The following is a 21373-nucleotide window of genomic DNA, read 5'->3' as shown; positions in this document are numbered from 1 at the left end:
TCAATGAGGAGACCTAAAGGGAGGTCTAACGCTGCCATCTCCTGTGCCTGCAGACCCCGACCGCATCATTGAGAAGGCCTCCCACTCCGGCATGATCAATCCCAGCCGCCAGTGGCAGACCCTCAAACACAGCGCGGGGGCGGCGCACTTCGAGTACCAGATCCGCGTGACGTGCGCGGAGCATTACTACGGCTTCGGCTGCAACAAGTTCTGCCGCCCCAGAGACGACTTCTTCACTCACCACACCTGCGACCAGAACGGCAACAAGACCTGCTTGGAAGGCTGGATGGGACCAGAGTGCAACAAAGGTTTGTGACAAACGCTCAACCTGCACACCAGTGGGGCTGGGAGGGGTTGGAGGGCGGCCTACCAGGCCGTGTTCAGTGGTCAGACCGTGCAGACAGGGGCTAAGGACTGATGGGCAGTGACCAGCTCTGTACAGGGAGAGCTGGGGGCAGGAGAAGAGTAGTTTCTGCCTTGCCTTAAAGTCTTGGAGAGAGAACTGGGTGCTTAGCAGATGTGTTCTTTCTCTGATTATCCGCATCTTTGCCTTTGGGAAGAAAACCCAGCCCACTGACTTCAATGGGAGTTCTGCTGCTGACTTCAAAAAGGATTTCCCCTTTGGTGCAGAACTTCAAGACAAGCAGGAAGGAGAGACTTGTTTTAGAGCTGACCTGGCAAGTGTAAAGCTTTGGTGTTTGAAAAGTCCCAGGCTTGTTTGTTCCACCTGAGATCATGTTCAACATGTTTACTAGGGAATGGCTGCTACCTAGGTAATTGGGGAAGGAGAAAGCAGGACGTAGGAACAGACTATCAGCCTGTCTTAATGACTGAGTTTACCTGCAATTTGAATTGTTGCTCATCTTGATATCCTATCTGTTCAGAGATACAGCCAGAACTAAATCCAGAGTAGTTAAAAGCTGCTTTGAATTAGGTGTAAAGCCAGGGAGAGTGGCCCAGATCACCTGCAAAAGACAGAGAAAGGAAACCTGTAGACTCCAAGTGACCTGAGCTCTGCAAGGCACAATGGTTTGTCCCACATGAAAACAGCTCTTTGAACAGCCCTAGGAGCAATTCCTCTGCGCAGTCAGAGGAACAGATTTCCTATAGAAAGGAAAAGCTGATAGATTTCCTATCCCAGGAGACACCTACCTTGGTTTTCCTTCCGGTAGACTTGATAGGAGATACTGGTTAAAACTTGGATTCAGCAGGATTACAGTGCTGGTTAGAGATTAAAACGTTCCCACGAGTGCGAAGGCGCCGGAAGCGGGCAGTGTGCTGATACTCTTCTTTTTTGTTGTTTTAACAGCTATTTGTCGTCAGGGATGTAGCCCCAAGCACGGTTCTTGCACAATTCCGGGAGAGTGCAGGTAAATGCTTCCTATCTCTCCTTGCTTTCCCCTCACCCCTCCCCAGCTAATTAAACAAGTGATGCTAAACACAACAGGACTGGGGAGGGAGGGCGTTTTGGAAGTTGTGGTTTTGAGCAAGACACATTATTCATGCTGACTTGCCCAGAATAAGGGGGGAGCAGGCTTTTAATGCACTGATAATTTTAAGAAGCTTTTGGTCTGTGAAGTGGTGGCACTGAGGGAGAGGGGGCTATGGGATAAATCGCGTGAATGCTGCCTAATGAGCACTAACTAATTGTTTCTGCATAAATAGTGCAAATGTTTGGTGGCTATGTTTTTTCTGGCAGCCTGATTAATAGGTTTTTCTTCAATTCCAAGCTTGAAGTACAGTGTGGCTTTTCAGTCTTCTTCTCCCTCTCAGTGTTTCCCCCTTCTTCCCTCCCACCCCCTGGTTTCTTCCATCAGTAGGCAAAAGTCAAGCATTCTTTAGAGTGGGATTAGTTAAATCTCTGGGTTCCTTTCCCATTGTGAGCCTGGCTCCGAGTGCTGAGAGGTTAATGGCTGGGATGAAACCTTGTCAGTGGGCTCTGATGAATGCCGAATTTTGTTGCTGTGCTTTGAAGTCCCTTCTGTCCTGGCAAGGAGACAATGGAAAGCAGATTTTATCCATAACCCAACAATTAAATATCTGGAATGCCTTAAAATATGCAGCGCATATTTACAGCACAGGGAAGTCTTGTCTCTTATCCTTGGAGGAGTAGTGGATATTAAATGTGGGTTTTCTTTATCAACAGGCAGGTTCCAAGTTGCTGCATGTAACCCTTTTTCATTTTTGTTTATAACTGAGAGCTTCTGAGGTTACAAAAATGTTCATATTGATCCTGTGTAGGAAGGGTTAAAAGTGAAGTTTGAGTATTCCTCAATAAGACCCAGAAGTTTGAAGGAATAGAAAGTAATTTTTCTGCCTAACAAGCATATTGGTGCTGGAAACCTTTGCATGAAGTGGACTGGAGTTCCAACAGGAACTGAATCTGGAGTATCTGACAGACTATTCTGTAAGAATTCAGCCTAAACAGCTGTAGTGGCTCATTCATTTTCCCTGCTGCTGTAATTCATGCTTCAAAACAAACAAAAAAAATTACCAAGGAACCATCTGAAAGTGAGGTAGGAAGTAACCTCTCATCCTCACAGAGCCGTGGCAAAGTGGAAGTCCAGCCAGGCATGGACTGTTGTCACTTGTCCTGTGATTTCAATGTTCAGCAGCACTGATATAAGCTGGTTAACCCCCAGAACACCAAATCTAAATATTTTTTAATTAAAAAAAGCCTAACAAGTAGTAGGAAGTATGGGGTGGCCAGATGGTGAGAGGAGCATATCAGTCAGGGCTACCAGTGATTTGTGCTGCTGTCATCAGAATAAACATGCCTTGTAGGGGTTGCTGTCTCCTAGTCAGAACAACAGGCTTTGTTTCCAGATTTTTTTTCTTCCCTTTCTCTTTCTAAGTCTGTTGCCTCCCACTCACTGCCCAGACATGCACTAGTGCTCTTATTTACTTAAGGTGCAACTTTCCCACACTTGATTTGCATAGTCTTGAAACAATGCTGTCCTTCTGGTGCCTTCAGATAACTTCTGCTTGCCAAGTTAGACCACTATCTTTAAAGTGAACACAGAAACAAGATTTTATTTTCTTTTAAGTTTTGATGAGTCATATAGCCTGTATGCTACAAATGCAACAGGGTTTAAAAATAACATCCGAGCAGAAACTGCTCTGTGTTCTGGTACAACAGACAACTTGCAATGTTCTTAAAATATCCTTTTCCCTTTTGCTGCCAGTCACTTTCTTCAATGCAGGCCGGCCAACTAAACCATTTTTTACTCATGAATCACTCTACAAGGAAAGTTAACTTTAAATTTCTCATGAGAAACTGCTGCATACATATTATTAAACACGAGTTATTACTGTGAATATTTTTCTGGAATTGATATGCCACTTTTTTTTTCCCCCTAAATGCCCATAGCCTTACCCAGTTTTGTTTGTTATGTTTTGAAGCTGATGTTTGAAGTAGTACCTTTGGCTCTAAAACTCATGATTTTTTTTTTCCTGTGTGGTGTGGGGTTTTTAAATTATTTCGCTTTCTTTACACTTATTCTAAAGAAAACAAAACCCACCACCACTTAGATTTGATGGGAGTAAAATCAGTCCTCAATTTGGATACCTGCTTTTGCAGGTGAGGTCCCTTAGTTTGGTTTGCATGCAAGCTCACAAGCAAGTTGCTTTGAATGCAATACAAATTAAAATTTTGATCTTTGTGCATTCTCATTATATGCCCTGTACAGAAGGATTTTCCAAGAGCTACTGGAAGAAGGTTGTTTTGTCTTATCTGGGTTTTTTCCATGTTCTTTGCCCTGACTGGCTTTTTTAGCACACACGCTAATAAGAATTTCCCATTGACTTTGAAAAGGCTGCTATTGTGATAGCTATTAAAGAAAAAAAATTTAATTAGGATGCAGTTTGTCACCTGAGATTTTTAGAAGGGAAGTCGGACTTACCACTGGCTGTGTGTGATTATCCATTGGAGTGATCCTTCTGGCTTTTTCCCATGAGAAGAAATTGCCAGCAGAAGAATGGTGGGGGGTTTTACAAATAGAAAGCTTAGCTGACTTCTGTAGAGCTGAGGTTTGTTTTCATAATTTAGTAACAGCTTAGTGCATAATTGCAGCTGATCAATTACTCTCAGGACCTGTTAATGAAATACAGTACCTCAAAAAGCCTTTGCTTTTAACTTTCAACTTGTTTTGCTTGTTCCTATCTATAGATCCACTTTAATCTGAAGGATCCTTGGTCTGTCTTGCTAGTGAGAACTAAATGAAAGCCAAAATAAGCTTTCCCTTAAGGGGGCTTTACTTTAAAAGAACATCTTCCTTTTAAGTAGAGAATTCAGGTAGCTCATTGATGGTGACAATAAAGAATTCAGATAGTAGTAGATTCTCTAGACATCAGTGTTTCTCAGAACTGGACATGATTTAGTGTTCCCTGAAAAGAGGTTATTAGCATAAATCAAACTCAGAAGCACACTGACAGCTGATCTCTGAACACGTGTAAAACCCTCTGTGCTGCTTTCTTCCATCCCTGACTGTGGCCCAGTCCATGCTGGCTCTGTGTGTCTGTCCATTCAGAATAAGGGTGGCTTCTGATAGAGCAGCGAACTCCTCATGTTTTGCTACTGCCTTGCCAAGGGCTCAGAGTTGCTGGTTATGGTTTTGTTTGTCTTCCTGCAAACCCAGCGTGGCTGAAACGCCTGGAACCTTGTATTCATGAGGATCTCTGGATAACTATTGTTTCCACTGACTTTTTCTTCCCCCCTCAATTTATAAAGCACCCTGTCAAAGTCCAGAGATTGATTTGTAGTGCACACCCACCCTCTCTGCCACATTTATATGAGGCTCCAAAAGAGTGTTATTGTGCTGAATGGCCTCATGCTGGTTTTCTCAGAACAGTTATTCTTTTGTCAGGAGGCCGGCTACAGAGACCTTGGCAAAACTACCAAAATGTTTGTTTACAAGAAACCATCAAACAATCCTTGAATAGCTTCTCCCGTCCCCTCATCCTGCCCTTCTCCCCCACTTCCCAGCCTTTCTTCAAGCTTTGGAGTTGCACACTTGTATCTACACACAGCAGTTATGATGGGTTTGGATTTGTTTCCTTGTTCTGATTTTTTCCCTTTTTTTTTCTTTTTCACTGAAGGTGTCAGTATGGATGGCAAGGCCAGTACTGTGATAAGTGCATTCCACACCCGGGATGTGTCCATGGCACTTGCATTGAACCATGGCAGTGCCTCTGTGAAACCAACTGGGGTGGTCAGCTGTGTGACAAAGGTATGCTGATCCCAGACGGCCGTGTCACACGGGGATGTCAGCGCTGGCACACTGTGCACCGGGGCTCAGGGGGCTGCTGAAGCGTGCTGGCCCTCAGCTGCCTGCCCTGCTCCCACTGCTGTTCCAGCATGCTTAGCATCTGTCCTCAGCTCGTCCCTGTCCTGTCCCACTCCTCTGTGGGCACCATTCTGTAAAGGCTCTGGGATAGCACAACAAAGCTCGTGGTGTGCAGGTCATGTTCCTGTAACTTCCAGCCTGGCTTTAATGCTCCTCCCCTCTTGCAGATCTGAACTACTGTGGAACCCACCCACCCTGCCTAAATGGTGGTACCTGCAGCAACACTGGCCCTGACAAATACCAATGTTCCTGCCCTGAGGGCTACTCAGGACAGAACTGTGAAATTGGTAAGTGTTGGATGGAGCTGCTGAGCTGCCGCCTGACAGTTAATTCTTGCCAGCTTTTGGTGGCTGGTTGTGGATGCACTGTATGAGATGGAGGAAAACTTAAATTTATAGTGTACCCAGTCAGGGCTAGGTACAAAGATGCAGCCTTTCCTATTCTCTTGCTTTGTCATGAACGTTTGGTGTCTCGGGACATCAGCCTTCTGCTCACTGGAGAGGTCACTGTGGCCACCCTGTGTGGCTGTGGCTCCAGCAGGTGCCAGTCGGTGTGCTGATGAGCTCAGCATGGAACGAGGCTGTCTGCGAGCCAGCAAATTCCTGGCTCTTGCAGGAGCACGGTGCAGCGAGAGTGCTGACGGCGTGTCCAGAGCAGAAGCATTGGAGGGAGCAGGGGGGGCTTGTGGTGGCATTGCTGTAGCCTCTGCCATGATGTCCTTCTGTCCCTGTGCAGCGGAGCACGCCTGCCTCTCCGACCCGTGTCACAACGGGGGAAGCTGCCTCGAGACGTCCACGGGATTTGAATGTGTGTGTGCTCCTGGCTGGGCTGGACCAACTTGCACTGACAGTGAGTCCTTTTCAGTGTTTATTACAAACGTGCCAGTTTGCTGGTTTTGATCAGTCTTTCTAATCCCTCATAACCTTACAGGGCAGACTACTTAACCTTTCCCAGCCTGAGCATTGCATCCTGGCAGCCATTTTTACACCCCTGTGCACTCTATTCCCCTTTGCTTGTGCCAAGGGTTTTGTCAACTACTGGGAAAGGAATAGTCCAAAGCTTTTTGAAAGAAGCGCAAGGCTGGAGTTTTGTAGTGTTCTGGCATGTTGTTAAAAATGCTGGTTTGAGGGACTTGCTGGATCCAAATAGGACTTCCACTTGCAAAAAGGCCACAGGGGTAAACTTTTCCCCCAGTGTTTTGAATACCCTTTTCACATTACTCCTCTCTTTAAATGAGGCTTTTGCTGAAATCAAAGATAACCTGTAAATTACAAGTCCTGTTGTTCTTTTGTTCCTCAGGGAAAACCTGAGTAGCAGCAACCATTTGTCAGACTTGTCAGTTACTGCCATTGCCAGTCTGGTAGTGGAGCTAAGCCTCTCCTTATTCTGCATTACAGATATTGATGATTGTTCTCCAAATCCCTGTGGTCATGGAGGAACTTGCCAAGATCTAGTTGATGGATTTAAGTGTATCTGCCCACCTCAGTGGACTGGCAAAACGTGCCAGCTAGGTAAGAACTGGCTTCTCTTCATCCAGTGCTGTTCCAGAGCTGGAAAAGATAAAGGCAAAAGGGATCATGGTCCTGCATTACTGATGGTGATGTTTCTGAAGCCTGTGGATGTGTTTTGGCACATTGAAGACATTCAATGTCTGTTTGCAGGACTGAGGTGTAGGACAGTGTCGAACAGCAGTGTGACTTCCATCACCTTGCTTCTGCATGCTGGCACTTGAAGGAAATAGTTAACCAGAGACATCCTTCAAACCAGAACTGCCCTGAAGTGGGGGGGCTGTGTGTTGTGCCTCCCAGTCCCACCCCCACATGTGCTTCTCTCCCTTAACCCTGTGAGAAAGTTGCTGTATCTCCTCAACCACGTCAACTCCTCCAGACCCAGGAGCTCACAGCGGGGTTCCAAAATGGGGATGATCTCACGGAGAGTGAGCTGGCTGCATTCTTTACACAACACACTCATCCCAATGACCAGGCTGCAGCATTCCTCCTTCAGAATGCTCAGCTGACATGCATGTGTGGGGGCAAGTTGCTCTTAATGAGTGGCTGGGTAATTGTGAAATAATTAGCGTAGCCTGTATGTTCTAATTGCAGAGAAACTGAAAGAGCCTTCGGAGGCTGATGATGATTGACTTTTGTTCCTTCAAGTCATGCTAATCCCGGCTGTATGCTGCAAGTTCCTCTTAGCTCTGGAGGAACTGCTGGTTATTGCTGGGGTGTGGGCTTCTCCCTTCCCCACTGAATGTTCCCCTTGGTCTTCCAGATGCCAATGAATGTGAGGGCAAGCCCTGTGTCAATGCCAACTCCTGCAGGAACCTGATTGGCAGCTACTACTGTGACTGCATTACTGGCTGGTCTGGCCACAACTGTGATATAAGTAAGTGTCCATACCCTTGGGTTTATTAAGTTCTTTGGGCATATGTGCGTGTGCCCCTGAGTTCTGAGCTCAGTTTAAACACTGGGCACAGCCCCAGCAGTGGATGTTTTTAGAAAGGGAGTAGTTGGTGCGGAATGAAAATACACAATTTTATCAAAGTCATTAGCCTGTACCATAGCTATATTCTGATAAAGGGACTAAAACAATGATGTGAAGTTTTACTGCCTCTCCTACAAGAATCGCGAAAGGTTTCCCACCCATTATAATAACCTTATCTCAAGGAAGGCATGCAGGAAACTTGACAAAAAGTTTATCTAGCTGCAGTTTTAGAGAGACCTGAACTCTCTATCTAGTGTAAATATATTTTTGCCTTCTAACCATGCTAATTTTATTGCAGATATTAACGACTGTCGTGGACAATGTCAGAATGGAGGATCCTGTCGGGTAAGCTGTTCTTGTTTTACCTTGGTTTCCTCAAGACTTCCAACAGTAACTAAAACGTTTGAGTCTAAGCACAAAAAATTTGGAAAATAGCAAATAGCTGGTACAAATGGTCATGTCTTTAAGTTGGGGGAGGACCTATGTCATGCTACAGCATGTTGAGATATGTCTGTAGAACAGTAAGGGCAAAAAAATATAACTTCAATAAATGACTCATTTTTACTGCCAGTGTCACCAGTGAAGGAGCTGGTGGTTGTGCAAACTACCCACTGGAAATGTAGGCACATCCCTTCAGCCTGTGGATTAATGTATCCTGTCTGGAAATTTAGAATGTAAACGGGACTGCGTGGTCTGTGTGTGTGTTTGGTTTTTCCCCTCTAAATATTTTGGACATAGTAAGATGATTTTTTTTTTTAACTTTTAAATTTATTTTTTTTCTTAATAAGAATATATCAAGGGAGGAACAACGTTAACACTGAAACTTTCTTTTTGTTCTTTCCCAGGACTTGGTTAATGGTTATCGGTGTATCTGTTCACCTGGCTACGCAGGAGATCACTGTGAGAAAGACATCAATGAATGTGCAAGTAACCCTTGCATGAATGGGGGTCACTGCCAGGATGAAATCAATGGATTCCAATGTCTGTGTCCCGCTGGTTTCTCAGGAAACCTCTGTCAGGTAAGAAGGCTGGGTGAAAGGCAGACCCTCAGCCAGTGCCATTTGTTCTGACGCTCCGGATCTGAGCATGGAATGCCTTGCATCCAGTGAAGCATAGTATAAAGTTGTACTTGATATCGCTGTCAGTCTGCCAAGAAACTGCTTGATTAATATATATTGGGGCGGGGGAAGAAACCAACAAACCCCTGACAGGCTGGGGAGGATTCTCTTTGTTGAGCAGACTGCAGAGTTTGCACATCAGGCTTTGTGGAGCTCTCACTATTAACTTTAGCAGTTTAATATCGAGAGTTGTCTGCCGGAATAGTGGCAAGTGGGACTAAACTCTGTGTGCTATGAATGATTCTTTGAGGCAGCAGATAAAAAGGTCAGATTCCACAATGTCAGCCTGTCGTGGTGAGGGAAAGCCATGATAAACCTCTTTCACTCAGCTTTCCCTCGCTCCCTCCCCCCCCCTTCCCATTTCCCTTCCCTCTCTGTGCACTACTTACAGCTGGACATAGATTACTGCGAACCAAATCCGTGCCAGAACGGCGCCCAGTGCTTCAATCTTGCCATGGACTATTTCTGTAACTGCCCCGAGGACTACGAAGGGAAGAACTGCTCGCACCTGAAGGATCACTGCCGCACCACTCCGTGTGAAGGTTCGTGCTGCCCTGCGGGTGAAGGGCCGTGCCTGGCAATGCTTCCTGCCCCTGCCCTCGCTGGAGCCCTAACGCAGCTCCAGCAGGGGAGTCACTGGAGTAGCTCTGCTGTAAAGAGGCTGAATTTTGCCCTCTGCCTTAAGCCTCTCTCCATGTGAAAAGATGAGTGATATTTGTAAGTATCAGCCATTGAAAGACAGCGTTATGTCAATGTGGACAGAAAGCACAGGTAGCACATAGCCTGATGCATTTATTCCAGGCCATGGATGTGTTCCAGCAGCCATCAGATAAGATGCTGTGATTATTTTATGCACAGTTGGCAGAGTCCAATGTTATTTTAAAGCAGCAAACATATTTGTAGTCATATGTTTATGGTTTCACTCGATGACCTTAAAGGTCTTTTCCAACCTAAATGATTCAATGGCATGAGTGTCTTCTAAACGTCCGTGGCTGGAAGTGAAAATGTTGCTCTTGAGGAATCGGGTTGCATGGGTAATTCTCATGCTGGTCTCTGCTTTTCTGCAGTAATTGACAGCTGCACCGTGGCAGTGGCTTCCAACAGCACACCCGAAGGGGTTCGCTACATCTCTTCCAATGTTTGTGGTCCTCACGGGAAGTGCAAGAGCCAAGCGGGTGGAAAATTCACCTGTGAATGCAACAAAGGATTCACTGGCACCTACTGTCATGAGAGTAAGAGCAAAAAAGAGAATGTGTTTTACTGTCCCCCATTCTTACTGGGAAAATGGTCCATCCTTCCCTCCCAGACCCCTTTAGGGTTTCTTCATTGTAACTCAGTGAACCTTGGAACTGCTCTAAGTTTTCATATCCCTCTTGGGCAAGGCAGAGTGGAATTTGCTAGGCCTTGGGGAAGGTTCACAGCCATGACCCCTCTGGCCTTGAATTGTGTATTGTTGAAAACCTTATGTATACAAGGTCTGAGGGAATTAATAGTGGATCTTAAGGACTCCTGTATTTTATTTTTTGTTTTTAATAGTGACAGGTTCATCACCTTGTGCAGTTTTTTACCCATTTGTCATATTGCTTGTAACCCTTCTTTTCCAAAGGGTATTATTAGAAATGGAAGTAGCACCAAACAGTCTGCAGTAAGATAATGACTCCTAGTAACTGTACTTCTAGTTTGACTTTTTTTTTCCCCTCTTTTTTTAATCCTCTTGTTTCTTCCCAACTGTTGCAGATATCAATGATTGTGAAAGCAACCCCTGTAAAAATGGTGGCACTTGCATTGATGGCATCAACTCCTACAAATGTATTTGTAGCGATGGATGGGAAGGAACATACTGTGAAACGAGTAAGCTATCCGTGCTTCAGCACACAGAAAGATCTCTTGGGAAAACATTGGGAAGGAATGGCTAGTACTGTCAAGAAGTGACCTGTGTCAATAAACTCTGCTTCAAAGGCCACAGAGGACCAGGTCCTCCCACCAAGTCCCAATCTTTTGTATTGGAACTAAGCCCAAGTTACAAAGCTGGCCTGGGATTAGGGCCTGGCTCTCTCATTGTTGAGTTTCCTGCACTATCCTTTGGATAACTTCCAGGAAGAAACCCTCTGCATTAGTAGTTGCCACTTTATGGCCTGTCTGCATATCATACTTGCATTTTGTCAGTCTCAGGAACAGGAGAGGAGTTGAGTGCTCTGCTCCCTTCCCCTGACTAACAGGGTAGTTTATGTAATAGGCCTTTTCACTGAAACAAGATTACAAACAAAATGAAAACAAACTGGAGAACTGTGGTGAAACAGTCTTCATCTATGTGACAGTGCTTAAAACTTTAAAATACTGACTTAGGCATTTAATCCACAATTGAAACACAGGCCAAAATTAGGGGTGGGTTATGCTCCTTTCAAGCATTGTGTTTGTCAGTTCTGTAAACACTACTGAGCCTGTTTTCTCTTCTTAACATATCCAGATATTAATGACTGCAGTAAAAACCCTTGCCACAATGGAGGAACTTGCCGAGACTTGGTCAACGACTTCTTCTGTGAATGTAAAAATGGGTGGAAAGGAAAAACTTGCCACTCCCGTAAGTTCAGCATTTCCAAAACATAACAGATGTTCTCTGATAGGCTGCTTGAACTCGTTGCCCTAAGGGAGCACCAGCATTAAGGACGGTTTGGGTTTTCCACAGGTGACAGCCAGTGCGATGAGGCGACATGCAACAACGGGGGGACGTGCTACGACGAGGGGGACACCTTCAAGTGCATGTGTCCTGCGGGATGGGAAGGAGCCACTTGTAACATAGGTAAATAGCCTGCACAATTGCCAGGAAGCAGATGCAGCGCTGCAGCTCTGACCTCAGCTGTTCCTCTTGGCTCGGGCTCGACGGCTTTCTAACAACTGAGCGGCCGATGTTGTTTGTGTTACAGCGCGGAACAGCAGCTGCCTGCCAAACCCCTGCCACAACGGCGGTACCTGCGTAGTCAGCGGGGACTCCTTCACTTGTGTCTGCAAGGAGGGCTGGGAAGGACCCACGTGTACCCAGAGTAAGTCAGCTCTGCGTGAACTCTTCCAGAGTGTTGCATGATGAGAACATGAGCTCATCCTGTCGCCCTTGGAGTCAAGATTGAATCCAGAAGGGAAAGCTTGTTTGATGTAGGCTTTAGCATCACCTGAATCTTTGTTTTTAATGACTTTATGTGATACAGCCTTGACCTGGGCATGAGAAAGTTGCAAATGAGCTAAGTGGAGACAGATGTTGTCTTGTTTTCTCCTGCATTCTTTTTCTACGAGCAGCTCTGTCTGCTTCCACTTTTTTCCCCCCGTTAGATTCTTTACAAGGATCTCTTCCTGCGTACATGTGTTCCACAATGTAGTTAACAAATTTTGTGGTACAAGCCTGGAATCAATTTAGTAGAGAATTTCAGCATATTTTTCTAAAAGTTGAGCTAAGTATAATTTGGGCATTAGGGGAAGTTTGATCATTTTTAACTGCCAGTAGAGCTGTATTAGCCAAAGTCTACATGTTTAATGCTGTCTGTCTTTGCTTTGCAGACACAAATGACTGCAGTCCTCATCCTTGGTAAGTTTGTTATGTTTATCCTTTGCTCTTTTTGTTGCTTTAGAATTCTGTGTTTCTTTTATCTGTAGCAGTTTTTAATGTCTGATAATTCTCCCCAGTTACAACAGTGGCACTTGCGTGGATGGAGAGAACTGGTACCGCTGTGAGTGTGCTCCAGGCTTCGCCGGGCCCGACTGCAGGATCAGTGAGTGTTCCGATGGCTCTCTGCCTCAGTTCTTGTCTCGCTTGAATCTTGTTGCAAGACAATCATCTTAATTGAGTTAAGTAGTAGATCAGATGAGTGATAAGTGTCTTGTGTCATCTCTATCCATACCTGGATCTGTAGCAGATTTGGAGAAGGCAGGAATCACACTGAAAATGAAAGCAATTTAAAGTCATTCAGCTGGAGCTGAAACCTCTTGGTTCAGCCGAGTGGGCAAAATGCCCTTTGGGACAGCCTTCCCTTGTGTTTGTGTGGCCCAGGCTTCTGCTTGAGATGAAAGTGTGCCAGCCAAAAACCTTGTCAATTAATAATCCACCTCCACGCCCTGAGGTGATGTATGCGCTTCCCTGTAATTTAATAATAATTACAGGTAGGAGGACACTTTTTTAATAACAGCGGTGGAATAGAAGTCTCACAGCAGCAATAGAGCTGGGAAGGGTTTAACACTGCCATCAGTTGAAGAATCTGGTGGGGGACAAAACTGGAGCACATCAGAGGAGAGGAAGTGTGTCTGTGTAGGAAGGAATGTGTCCTTGCCCTAGAAAGCTGGAGTAGCCACAGGGGTCAGGTTTTGATCTTTGTTAGTGCCACACAGCAGAAATGTCAAAGGATTTTTCTGAAGTTATACTGGTGCTGCAAGCAGGAATCTATGTCCCAGTAGACACTAAAAAATGAATATAAAGCTCCAGTAGGCAATTCTATCCCATGTTTGCTTTTTTCCTGACAAAACAAAAGGATACTATGGAGTAACTGTTTGTTTCCTCTCCTTCCCATCACAGACATCAACGAGTGCCAGTCCTCACCCTGTGCCTTTGGAGCCACATGTGTAGATGAAATTAATGGGTACCGTTGCATTTGCCCCCCGGGTCGCAGTGGTCCAGGATGCCAAGAAGGTATTCCACATGCCACAGCTGATCCCAGCACTTATAGCAAGATCTGTGTAATTGCACATTGATGGGTTTGTGGTTGTATGGGCTTGGTTTCGGGACGCGCTATCTGTTGTTTTGTAAAGCAAGTATCCTTACTGAAGAAGCATCTTAGTGGGAAGTTTAGACGAACTTTAAAAAGGCATTTGTTTCCTATTTTTAGTTTATAATTCTGTTCAATCTCTCTTCAGTTACAGGAAGGCCTTGCATTACCAGTGTTCGAGTCATGCCAGATGGGACTAAGTGGGATGACGACTGCAATACCTGTCAGTGTCTGAACGGAAAAGTCACCTGTTCTAAGGTACAGCTGTGCTGTGGTTTAGCTTACACCACGTTCTGCCCCCTGGCCCGTGGATTCTCACCAGTGTTCATCCTCTGCTAGGTGTGGTGTGGCCCTCGGCCGTGTGTCCTGCATGGCAAGGGCCCTGGTGAGTGCCCCGCTGGCCACGCCTGTGTCCCTGTGCGGGATGACCACTGCTTCACGCACCCGTGTGCCGCCGTGGGGGAATGCTGGCCCTCCAACCAGCAGCCTGTGAGGACCAAGTGCAACTCCGATTCCTACTACCAGGACAACTGTGCCAACATCACCTTCACCTTCAACAAGGAAATGATGGCCCCAGTAAGTAACAGCAGCTTGCTGGGCTGTGGCACACACAGACTCATTCCCAGAGCATGGAATGATGTTTTCCAGAGGGAAAACTGTAGCACAAGCTGACTCTGCCTCATTAGCAAAGAAAACAAAAAGCAGAGAAGGATTAATACAGCCTTTTAGCCTAAATGCTTTTGTGACTAGAGAAGAAAAAAAGCTAGTTGGAGGGAATTCCACCTCCTCTTCCCCTGAGAACTCCTACTTCAGGGCAAAAAATTAAATCCTAAACAAATCTTATATCTGTGTGTTCGTGTGCATATGTATTTAAAAAAGCCAACATCTTTTTTGTGTCCTCCAGGGCCTTACCACAGAGCATGTTTGCAGTGAATTGAGGAATCTGAATATTCTGAAGAATGTTTCTGTTGAATATTCCATCTATATTACCTGTGAGCCTTCCCACTTGGCAAATAATGAAATCCATGTTGCTATTGTAAGTATTCCTGGAATATTTTTAAATGTCTTAGTAGTTAATTGCTTGGATATGTATGCAACACGTGGATTTCATAAAAATATTAATTCCTGGCTTTGTCAGCACTTCTTGTGGTTTAGTTTCCATCCTGATGCCGACTAAGAATAGGAAAGGAATTCTGGTTACGTGTGTGTACCTGAAAGCTGCCATCTTGGGGGCAACTGTAATAGGGGGAGTAAAACCTTTCTCAGTTAGACTCTTGCTTTTGGGGGTTTTTTGGTCTTTTTAAGGATGAGGACAAGAATTCTGAACTGTTAGTTTCTGCCCACAGCAGGCCATTTTGCTTTGATTCTGTTTTATTATAGAAGGAGCCTTCACTGCCTGTGAAGGTTTATAAATAGCAGGTTCCCCCGTGCATCTGATGTGGTGCTTGGTGTTAATTGTGTGCCTCCTCCCGCAGTCTGCAGAAGACATCGGGGAGGATGAAAACCCCATCAAAGACATCACAGATAAGATCATCGACCTCGTCAGTAAGCGCGACGGGAACAACACGCTCATCGCTGCTGTGGCCGAGGTCAGGGTGCAGCGGCGGCCGGCCAAGAGCAAAACGGGTGAGCTCTCCTTGGCCCCCAGCTCCTGCAGCACCCCTGCCACGGGCCACAGCCTCTCCTCCCTTTGGAGACTTCCAGCCAGTCCCTGTTCATCAGGAACAGTGGGGAGGCTGTGCACCCAAGGTCTTTTTATTGCTGAAAACCCTAAAAAAACATGCTAAAAGTTTGCTGAACCTGGCAAAAGGGCTGCTACCCTTCCGTGCTCCTGGTGGAGAAATACAGGAAGTAACAAGGCACTAGACCTTGTTTTCTCTGAGACATCCCAAAGCGTCCCCCATAGTCTGCAGCAGGACTAACTGTCTCCTGTCTCTTCCAGATTTCCTGGTGCCCTTGCTGAGCTCGGTGCTGACAGTAGCCTGGATCTGTTGCCTGGTCACCGTGTTTTACTGGTGCATCCGAAAGCGCCGAAAGCAGAGCAGCCACACCCACACGGCCTCTGACGACAACACCACCAACAACGTCAGGGAGCAGCTGAACCAGATCAAAAACCCCATTGAGAAACACGGAGCAAACACTGTCCCCATTAAAGACTACGAAAACAAAAACTCTAAAATCGCCAAAATAAGGACACACAACTCCGAGGTGGAGGAGGATGACATGGACAAGCACCAGCAGAAGGCCCGATTTGCCAAGCAGCCAGCCTACACTTTGGTAGACAGAGATGAAAAGCCCCCCAACAGCACCCCTACAAAACACCCAAACTGGACAAATAAACAGGACAACAGAGACTTGGAAAGTGCACAAAGCCTAAATCGGATGGAGTACATCGTATAGCAGACGGTGGGGTGCTGCCATGCAGGGCCTTTGAGTATCATTGTAAAGGCACTCAAGAGCTTGTAGTTCTTAAACTGTTGTGTAATATTTGAGTCTAAGGCTATTATTTACTTAGAATCCCTGTGTTAATTTAAGTTTGGACAAGCTGGCTTACACTGGCAATGATAGTTGCTGTGGTTGGCTGGAATACCAAGTGCTGCATTTCACATCTATGCAAAACTAGTCAAAAGTGCCCTCCTGTAAATTCAGCTGCAGCTGATCCATCACAGAAACGTTCCATAAGGTATTACATAGCCTTATTACTCTTCCTTAGTGTTCATTTTTTTTTTTCTGCCAGATGTTCCGATTTATACAGTTTCTTTAGAATAATACATTTTATTTATATTTATTGAATTTGAGTTTTTTGTATATTGGTTTTATGGTGACGTACAACTAGTTCTGTATTTGAAAGTGCCTTTGCAGCTCGGAACCACAGCAACTATCAAAAATAAGTTTATTATTTATTTTTTTATTGTATTTTTGTTGGGGGTGGGTGGGGGGAACTTGTCAGCAGTTGCTGGTAAATGAAGAATTTAAAGAGGAAAATGTGTCAAAAATAGAAGTTTGTATAGATATGTAAATAATTCTTTTTTATTAATCACTGTGTATATTTGATTTATTAACTTAATAATCAAGAGCCTTAAAATATCATTCCTTTTTATTTATATGTATGTGTTTAGAGTTGAAGGTTTTTGATAGCATTGTAAGCTCGTGGCTTCTCTATTTTGAATTTATTTTCTTGTTACATGTTGCCTATATGCCAAAACTAAGGTGTTCTAAAATAGTTTATTTTTAATAGGATGGGCTTTCATGCCTTGATGCTGGTTTTTGTACAATGTCAAATGTTTGAAACACCTTCCATAGTATCACATTAAGACTATTTGTAAGTACTGACTGAGGCAGTTTAGAGAATTAGACTAGAAATTTTTTTTGCTGCTTTAGACTTGAAAACCGAGTGACAGGCAGATAATCTGCTAAGAAGCAGTTTAAGGGAACAAAACTGAGCTATTACTTTATGTAGATGAAATGTGAGTGGTTGCATGTAATTAAAAATATCAAATTAGCGTGTGAAGTTGGAAACACAGCAATCTTATTTTGTAAATTCTAATTATTTTTTCTCACCATGAATATGTAATACTGAACCACTTGTAGATTTGACTTTTTTTTGTAATCTACTGCATTTAGGGAGTATTCTAATAAGCTAGTTGTTGAATACTTGAACAGTAGAATGTCCAGTAAGATCACTGTGTAGGTTTGCCATAGATTACACTGCCCGCCTTAACAAGTGAGGAAATCAAAGTGCTATTACAATGTTTAAGATCAAAAGGCTTATAAACATAGTCATCTCAGTGGTTAACCATTGAGATCATGAAAATACCTTGTATTGTGATATTAGTGTTATATGAAAATGCATCTTTGATGTGTTGTTCCTGGCAATAAATCTTGAAAAGTAATATTTATTAAATTTTTTGTATGAAAACATAAAAGAGCGTGGAGATTATTGAGCTTGGAGGTGCTCCCAGCCAGTCAGTTGTGCAAAAGCAGGGGCAGGTGCTGCTGGAGGTTTCCAGGACCTGCCCCTGCCTTTGGTGGAGTCAGTTTTTCGTTAGATGATCACCCGTTCCCCTCTGGCTCCCGGTGGCACTGAGGAGCTGGAAAGCAGCGTGGCCCCTGTTCCCACTGCCTCTTGGCCGGTGGCCCTCGGTGCTCTGAGAGGTGCTGTGGCTGCACCTGTGCAACGAGTTTGCCCTGCACGGGCCAATGAGCTGCCCCCAGATAGGAACCCAATCTAAGTAGCTAGGCAAGATCCAAAGTGCTGACCTGGATGGGAAGGCATCCATAGATGATGCTGATTTCTAATGGGCAAAAAGCGCTTTGTAAAGCATAAAACAAACTCTGAAAGTATTCAACACGATGGCTTTGAATGCTGAACTAATGCTGCCCCTCCCACCTATGGGCAGGGGCTGGCTGGCTCAGGGTCTGCTCTGGTTTTACCATGTTCTGATGAAGCTGCAAAACTGTTCTGCTAAGGGGCTACTGCAAAGCTGAAGGAACAATTAACTGTGTAACAAGTTCATTGAAAAATAGTTAAATCAACCTGCTGCAAGGCTAGGCCTTTGCATCTGTATTTGTTTGTAATAATAAACAGGTATTTTATATACAGATTGCTGCGATATGGATACACTGAATGCTAACAAAACCTGAGAGTGAGAAATACTTCTGTACTTTTTTACAGCTGTCAAAAAAAAATTTGATAAAATCTAATTAGTCTTACTTTTTATTTTAAACTCACTTTAGAAGATTTCCACCGTGGCTACTCTACTTTGGCTGGGTGCTGCTTCTACTCTTCACACTTACACACCACACAGGGCAGGTACTGGAGCCTGTTTAGTTTACTGCCTCCTGAAGGAGAAGTCAACACCATTAGCTTCAGCTGACCACTTCAATAATTCCTCATCAAACAAATCCCACAAGTATTTATTTCCCTTTATTCCCTGACTTCTAAATCTGCAATAAATCAAACACATCATGTCCAAAAAAGCTACTCAGAGATAATGGAATCTTGCACCTGCTTCCAAAGGGCAAAGCTGGACTATTCCCTGACTGCTTTCCCGTACTTTTAATGTTGAATTAACCATTTTCCTGCTGTCTACTGTTCACATGGGTCTCAAATTCATGGATACAGAAACTTGAGCCCCTCTTCCAAAAGGCTCAAACATACCTCAATTTGTAAGAGTCTGCCTTCTATTAACCAAAAAATAATTAAAATAGAGTACTTTTTATTTCTGAGAACATATAGTTGTCAGGCTTCTTGAAAACCTATTGAGGCCATTTCTATTTACAGACTTAATCATTTAACAATGTGTACATGTAGTGACAAAGCTGTTTAGGTCTCTGAAGACTCACTGAAAGCAAAACCTGGGTTCCTCGAGCTTCAAAACGTGTCAAAGCCCTGAGCTCAGGGTTCATTTACTTCCAGCCTTTCCTGGGCTCCATGCAGAGGTTTTGCTATTGCAGAGATCCTCCATACACACCCTGCTTCTCCCCATGGATTTTCCTCACTTTGTCACTATCCCACGTGTTAGAAAATTACAATCATGCAAGTTGTACAAGGGCAAGTCAGAAAATTCTACATAATTGCCATTATGGTGTTTTTAATTAATCCTCCTATCTCAGTGGTAACTCCAAAACTTACACTGGTGACTAACACAAGAACATCCCCCAAAGCCCAGATCCACCACCAGGCTGGGGGCTGGCCCATGAAGTGGTTTCCGTTGCCATGAAAATAAATAAATAGAAACGTGAACTTTAGGGCTTCCCTCTTAGAATACCAAGGTACATTTATTTTTGTGGAAATCATATTTTGCCAGTTCACACTTCTACTACTCAGGGAAGATACATTGTGTTTAGTCAGGAGAAGTTTCCCACTGCTAGTCTAAGTTTGTTCTTTGGTTCCTTCTTCATCTAAGCACTGAAAAATGTGTGCTCCCTGAGCTGCCATTTAAGCATACAAGAAATGAAATGAAATGTCATTGAAATTCAAATGAATTTCACTGAATTCAAATGAAATTGAAATGAAACAGAAATGAAATGGAATGGCTCCCCTTAGCACTCCGAGCTTTGCTGTACCTACAGCTCATTGAACCTGCCAAATCTGGGTTTGGTTCAGCTGGCTGAACACGGCCACATCAAAGCCCTGCACCTCCGCATGGAAAGGGCCCATCTGACACAGAGGTACCTGGGAAAGGTGCTGATGGTGCAGGTTACATCAGCCTGCACACCAATACATTCCTGTCACCGGGAATGCCACCCTTGGGAACGGCTCCCTCTGCAGTGCTGCCAGGAGCCAAGGGAGCTGGGAGCACTGGGACCTGAAGCCCCTCAGGCCAGGGGAACGTGAGCCAGGCTTGGGCCCAAAAGTGTGGCTGCATCTCCAGCCATGCCCTGGTGAAAGCACTTTCCCTTCACAGACACAGCTCCTGTTCCCACAGCAGCTGACACCTGCACAGCAAGAGTTAATGTTATTAATCAGCTCCCTGCCAAGCTGAAATGCATGGGGTTATGCTCCCTGCTGCTCCTTGAAGACTGCCTGCTTCTGCTCCTTATCTGCAGCCCTCGGGCAGGATCCAGCCCTGCCTCCCAGCCATCCCAGGTCCAGGGTGCTGCCCTGCCATCTGCAGAGTCACAAGGCAGAGCCTTCATCATTTTAGGAGCGCCTGCCAAGATGAGAAGTTCTGACAAGGGAAGTACCAAATTCAGCCTTTTCCTCCCCAGAAGATGGAAGTGATTGCGTAACCTCCCCGTCCCCTTCTAAGGGAAGCAAGAATATTTGAGTTTATTTAAGAATTTTTTGGCTTCCTCTTTTTTCAGCATTGACAGCAATGGCCATGGTGGTTACTGTTTGCCAGTGCCCACTGAGCTTGCTTGCCAAGGTCAGTGATTTCTCCCAGTAGAGGGAAAACCCAGTGAAAACACTGTACAAGGATGAGCTGCAGTTTCTGGGGCGGAGGAGAGGGGTGCAGGCTCTGGATGGTTCAGCAGTGCTTCCCTGGCGCTGGGGCAGCAGCAGAGCCAGAGCCACGCGGGATCAGACGGCGTCAGGCTGGAGTCCCAGCCCAGATCTGCCAGCGAGCGCCTTCTGTGATGTGCAAATTGTTTCAACCAGTTTCCCTACAGGGTGGAGAAATAAATCTCTATTCCTTTCATTCTAGCACTATGAGATCATATTAATATTAAAAAGGGGCATGCCCAGCTCTAGAATTAGAGCTCAAGACACTTTTCTTTAAAGATCTGATGCATAAATAAAAAAGATAATTATTATGCCAGCAAGTAAGGCAGTTATGGAGCTACAGTACCAATTCCTACTGCTGTACTAAAAGATTTAACTTGGACAGAAGGGGAGCAAATCACTGAAATTGTCCTTCACAAAAGGTGCACTGTCAGCTCTCACAGGAACAGATTCCCAGCTCTGGAACAATTTAAGTGGATAGTAAGGGAGGTAGGACAGTTGTGGCTAATTTCCTGAACAAATTCCAGGTTACAGCTGAAATGCCTTGTGACACTTCCACAGCTATCAGGATTTCTCAGCATAAGGCAACACCAAACAACCAAAAAGTCCCTACCTAAAAATGTCACCTGATTGTAAAGGACGAGGTCATGCGCTACCAGGCTCGATTTGAATGATCTGGGGCAAACAGGTGGACGAAAGGACTCGTGTGCGTTGATGAAAGAATTTGCT

General features: G+C 44.8%; 2 protein-coding genes across 29 annotated transcripts in view; one reads left to right on the top strand and one right to left on the bottom strand.

The window, feature by feature from the left end:
* JAG1 (jagged canonical Notch ligand 1) overlaps nucleotides 1-17621 on the top strand; it is a 35398-nt gene extending 17777 nt beyond the window's left edge. The window contains exons 4-26 of the mRNA XM_064415708.1: nucleotides 54-308; nucleotides 1310-1370; nucleotides 5098-5228; nucleotides 5513-5632; nucleotides 6081-6194; nucleotides 6743-6856; nucleotides 7617-7730; nucleotides 8128-8174; nucleotides 8675-8848; nucleotides 9339-9489; nucleotides 10015-10179; nucleotides 10685-10798; nucleotides 11415-11528; nucleotides 11634-11747; nucleotides 11872-11988; nucleotides 12497-12524; nucleotides 12623-12708; nucleotides 13506-13619; nucleotides 13844-13953; nucleotides 14035-14271; nucleotides 14600-14731; nucleotides 15171-15321; nucleotides 15638-17621. Coding sequence (XP_064271778.1) covers nucleotides 54-308; nucleotides 1310-1370; nucleotides 5098-5228; nucleotides 5513-5632; nucleotides 6081-6194; nucleotides 6743-6856; nucleotides 7617-7730; nucleotides 8128-8174; nucleotides 8675-8848; nucleotides 9339-9489; nucleotides 10015-10179; nucleotides 10685-10798; nucleotides 11415-11528; nucleotides 11634-11747; nucleotides 11872-11988; nucleotides 12497-12524; nucleotides 12623-12708; nucleotides 13506-13619; nucleotides 13844-13953; nucleotides 14035-14271; nucleotides 14600-14731; nucleotides 15171-15321; nucleotides 15638-16095 — 3221 coding nt within the window. The 3' untranslated portion in view covers nucleotides 16096-17621. The remainder of the gene's footprint in view (nucleotides 1-53; nucleotides 309-1309; nucleotides 1371-5097; nucleotides 5229-5512; nucleotides 5633-6080; nucleotides 6195-6742; nucleotides 6857-7616; nucleotides 7731-8127; nucleotides 8175-8674; nucleotides 8849-9338; nucleotides 9490-10014; nucleotides 10180-10684; nucleotides 10799-11414; nucleotides 11529-11633; nucleotides 11748-11871; nucleotides 11989-12496; nucleotides 12525-12622; nucleotides 12709-13505; nucleotides 13620-13843; nucleotides 13954-14034; nucleotides 14272-14599; nucleotides 14732-15170; nucleotides 15322-15637) is intronic.
* SLX4IP (SLX4 interacting protein) overlaps nucleotides 1-21373 on the bottom strand; it is a 423033-nt gene that overhangs the window by 328750 nt on the left and 72910 nt on the right. For 22 of the 28 annotated variants that reach the window (XM_064415748.1, XM_064415754.1, XM_064415749.1 and 19 more), the window contains 5 exons: nucleotides 18428-18537; nucleotides 9337-10135; nucleotides 3903-6895; nucleotides 1153-1986; nucleotides 841-965 (listed from right to left, as the gene is read on the bottom strand). The gene's annotated coding sequence lies outside the window, so the exon portion shown is untranslated. Of the gene's footprint in view, nucleotides 1-840; nucleotides 966-1152; nucleotides 2234-3902; nucleotides 6896-9336; nucleotides 10136-18427; nucleotides 18538-21373 lie in introns of all 28 variants that reach the window. The other 6 variants (XM_064415738.1, XM_064415743.1, XM_064415728.1 and 3 more) reach the window with 5 other exon arrangements.

The sequence above is a fragment of the Passer domesticus genome, chromosome 3 (assembly GCF_036417665.1).
Source record: "Passer domesticus isolate bPasDom1 chromosome 3, bPasDom1.hap1, whole genome shotgun sequence".
NCBI lineage: Eukaryota > Metazoa > Chordata > Aves > Passeriformes > Passeridae > Passer > Passer domesticus.
This window is presented reverse-complemented; position numbering and strand designations above follow the sequence as displayed.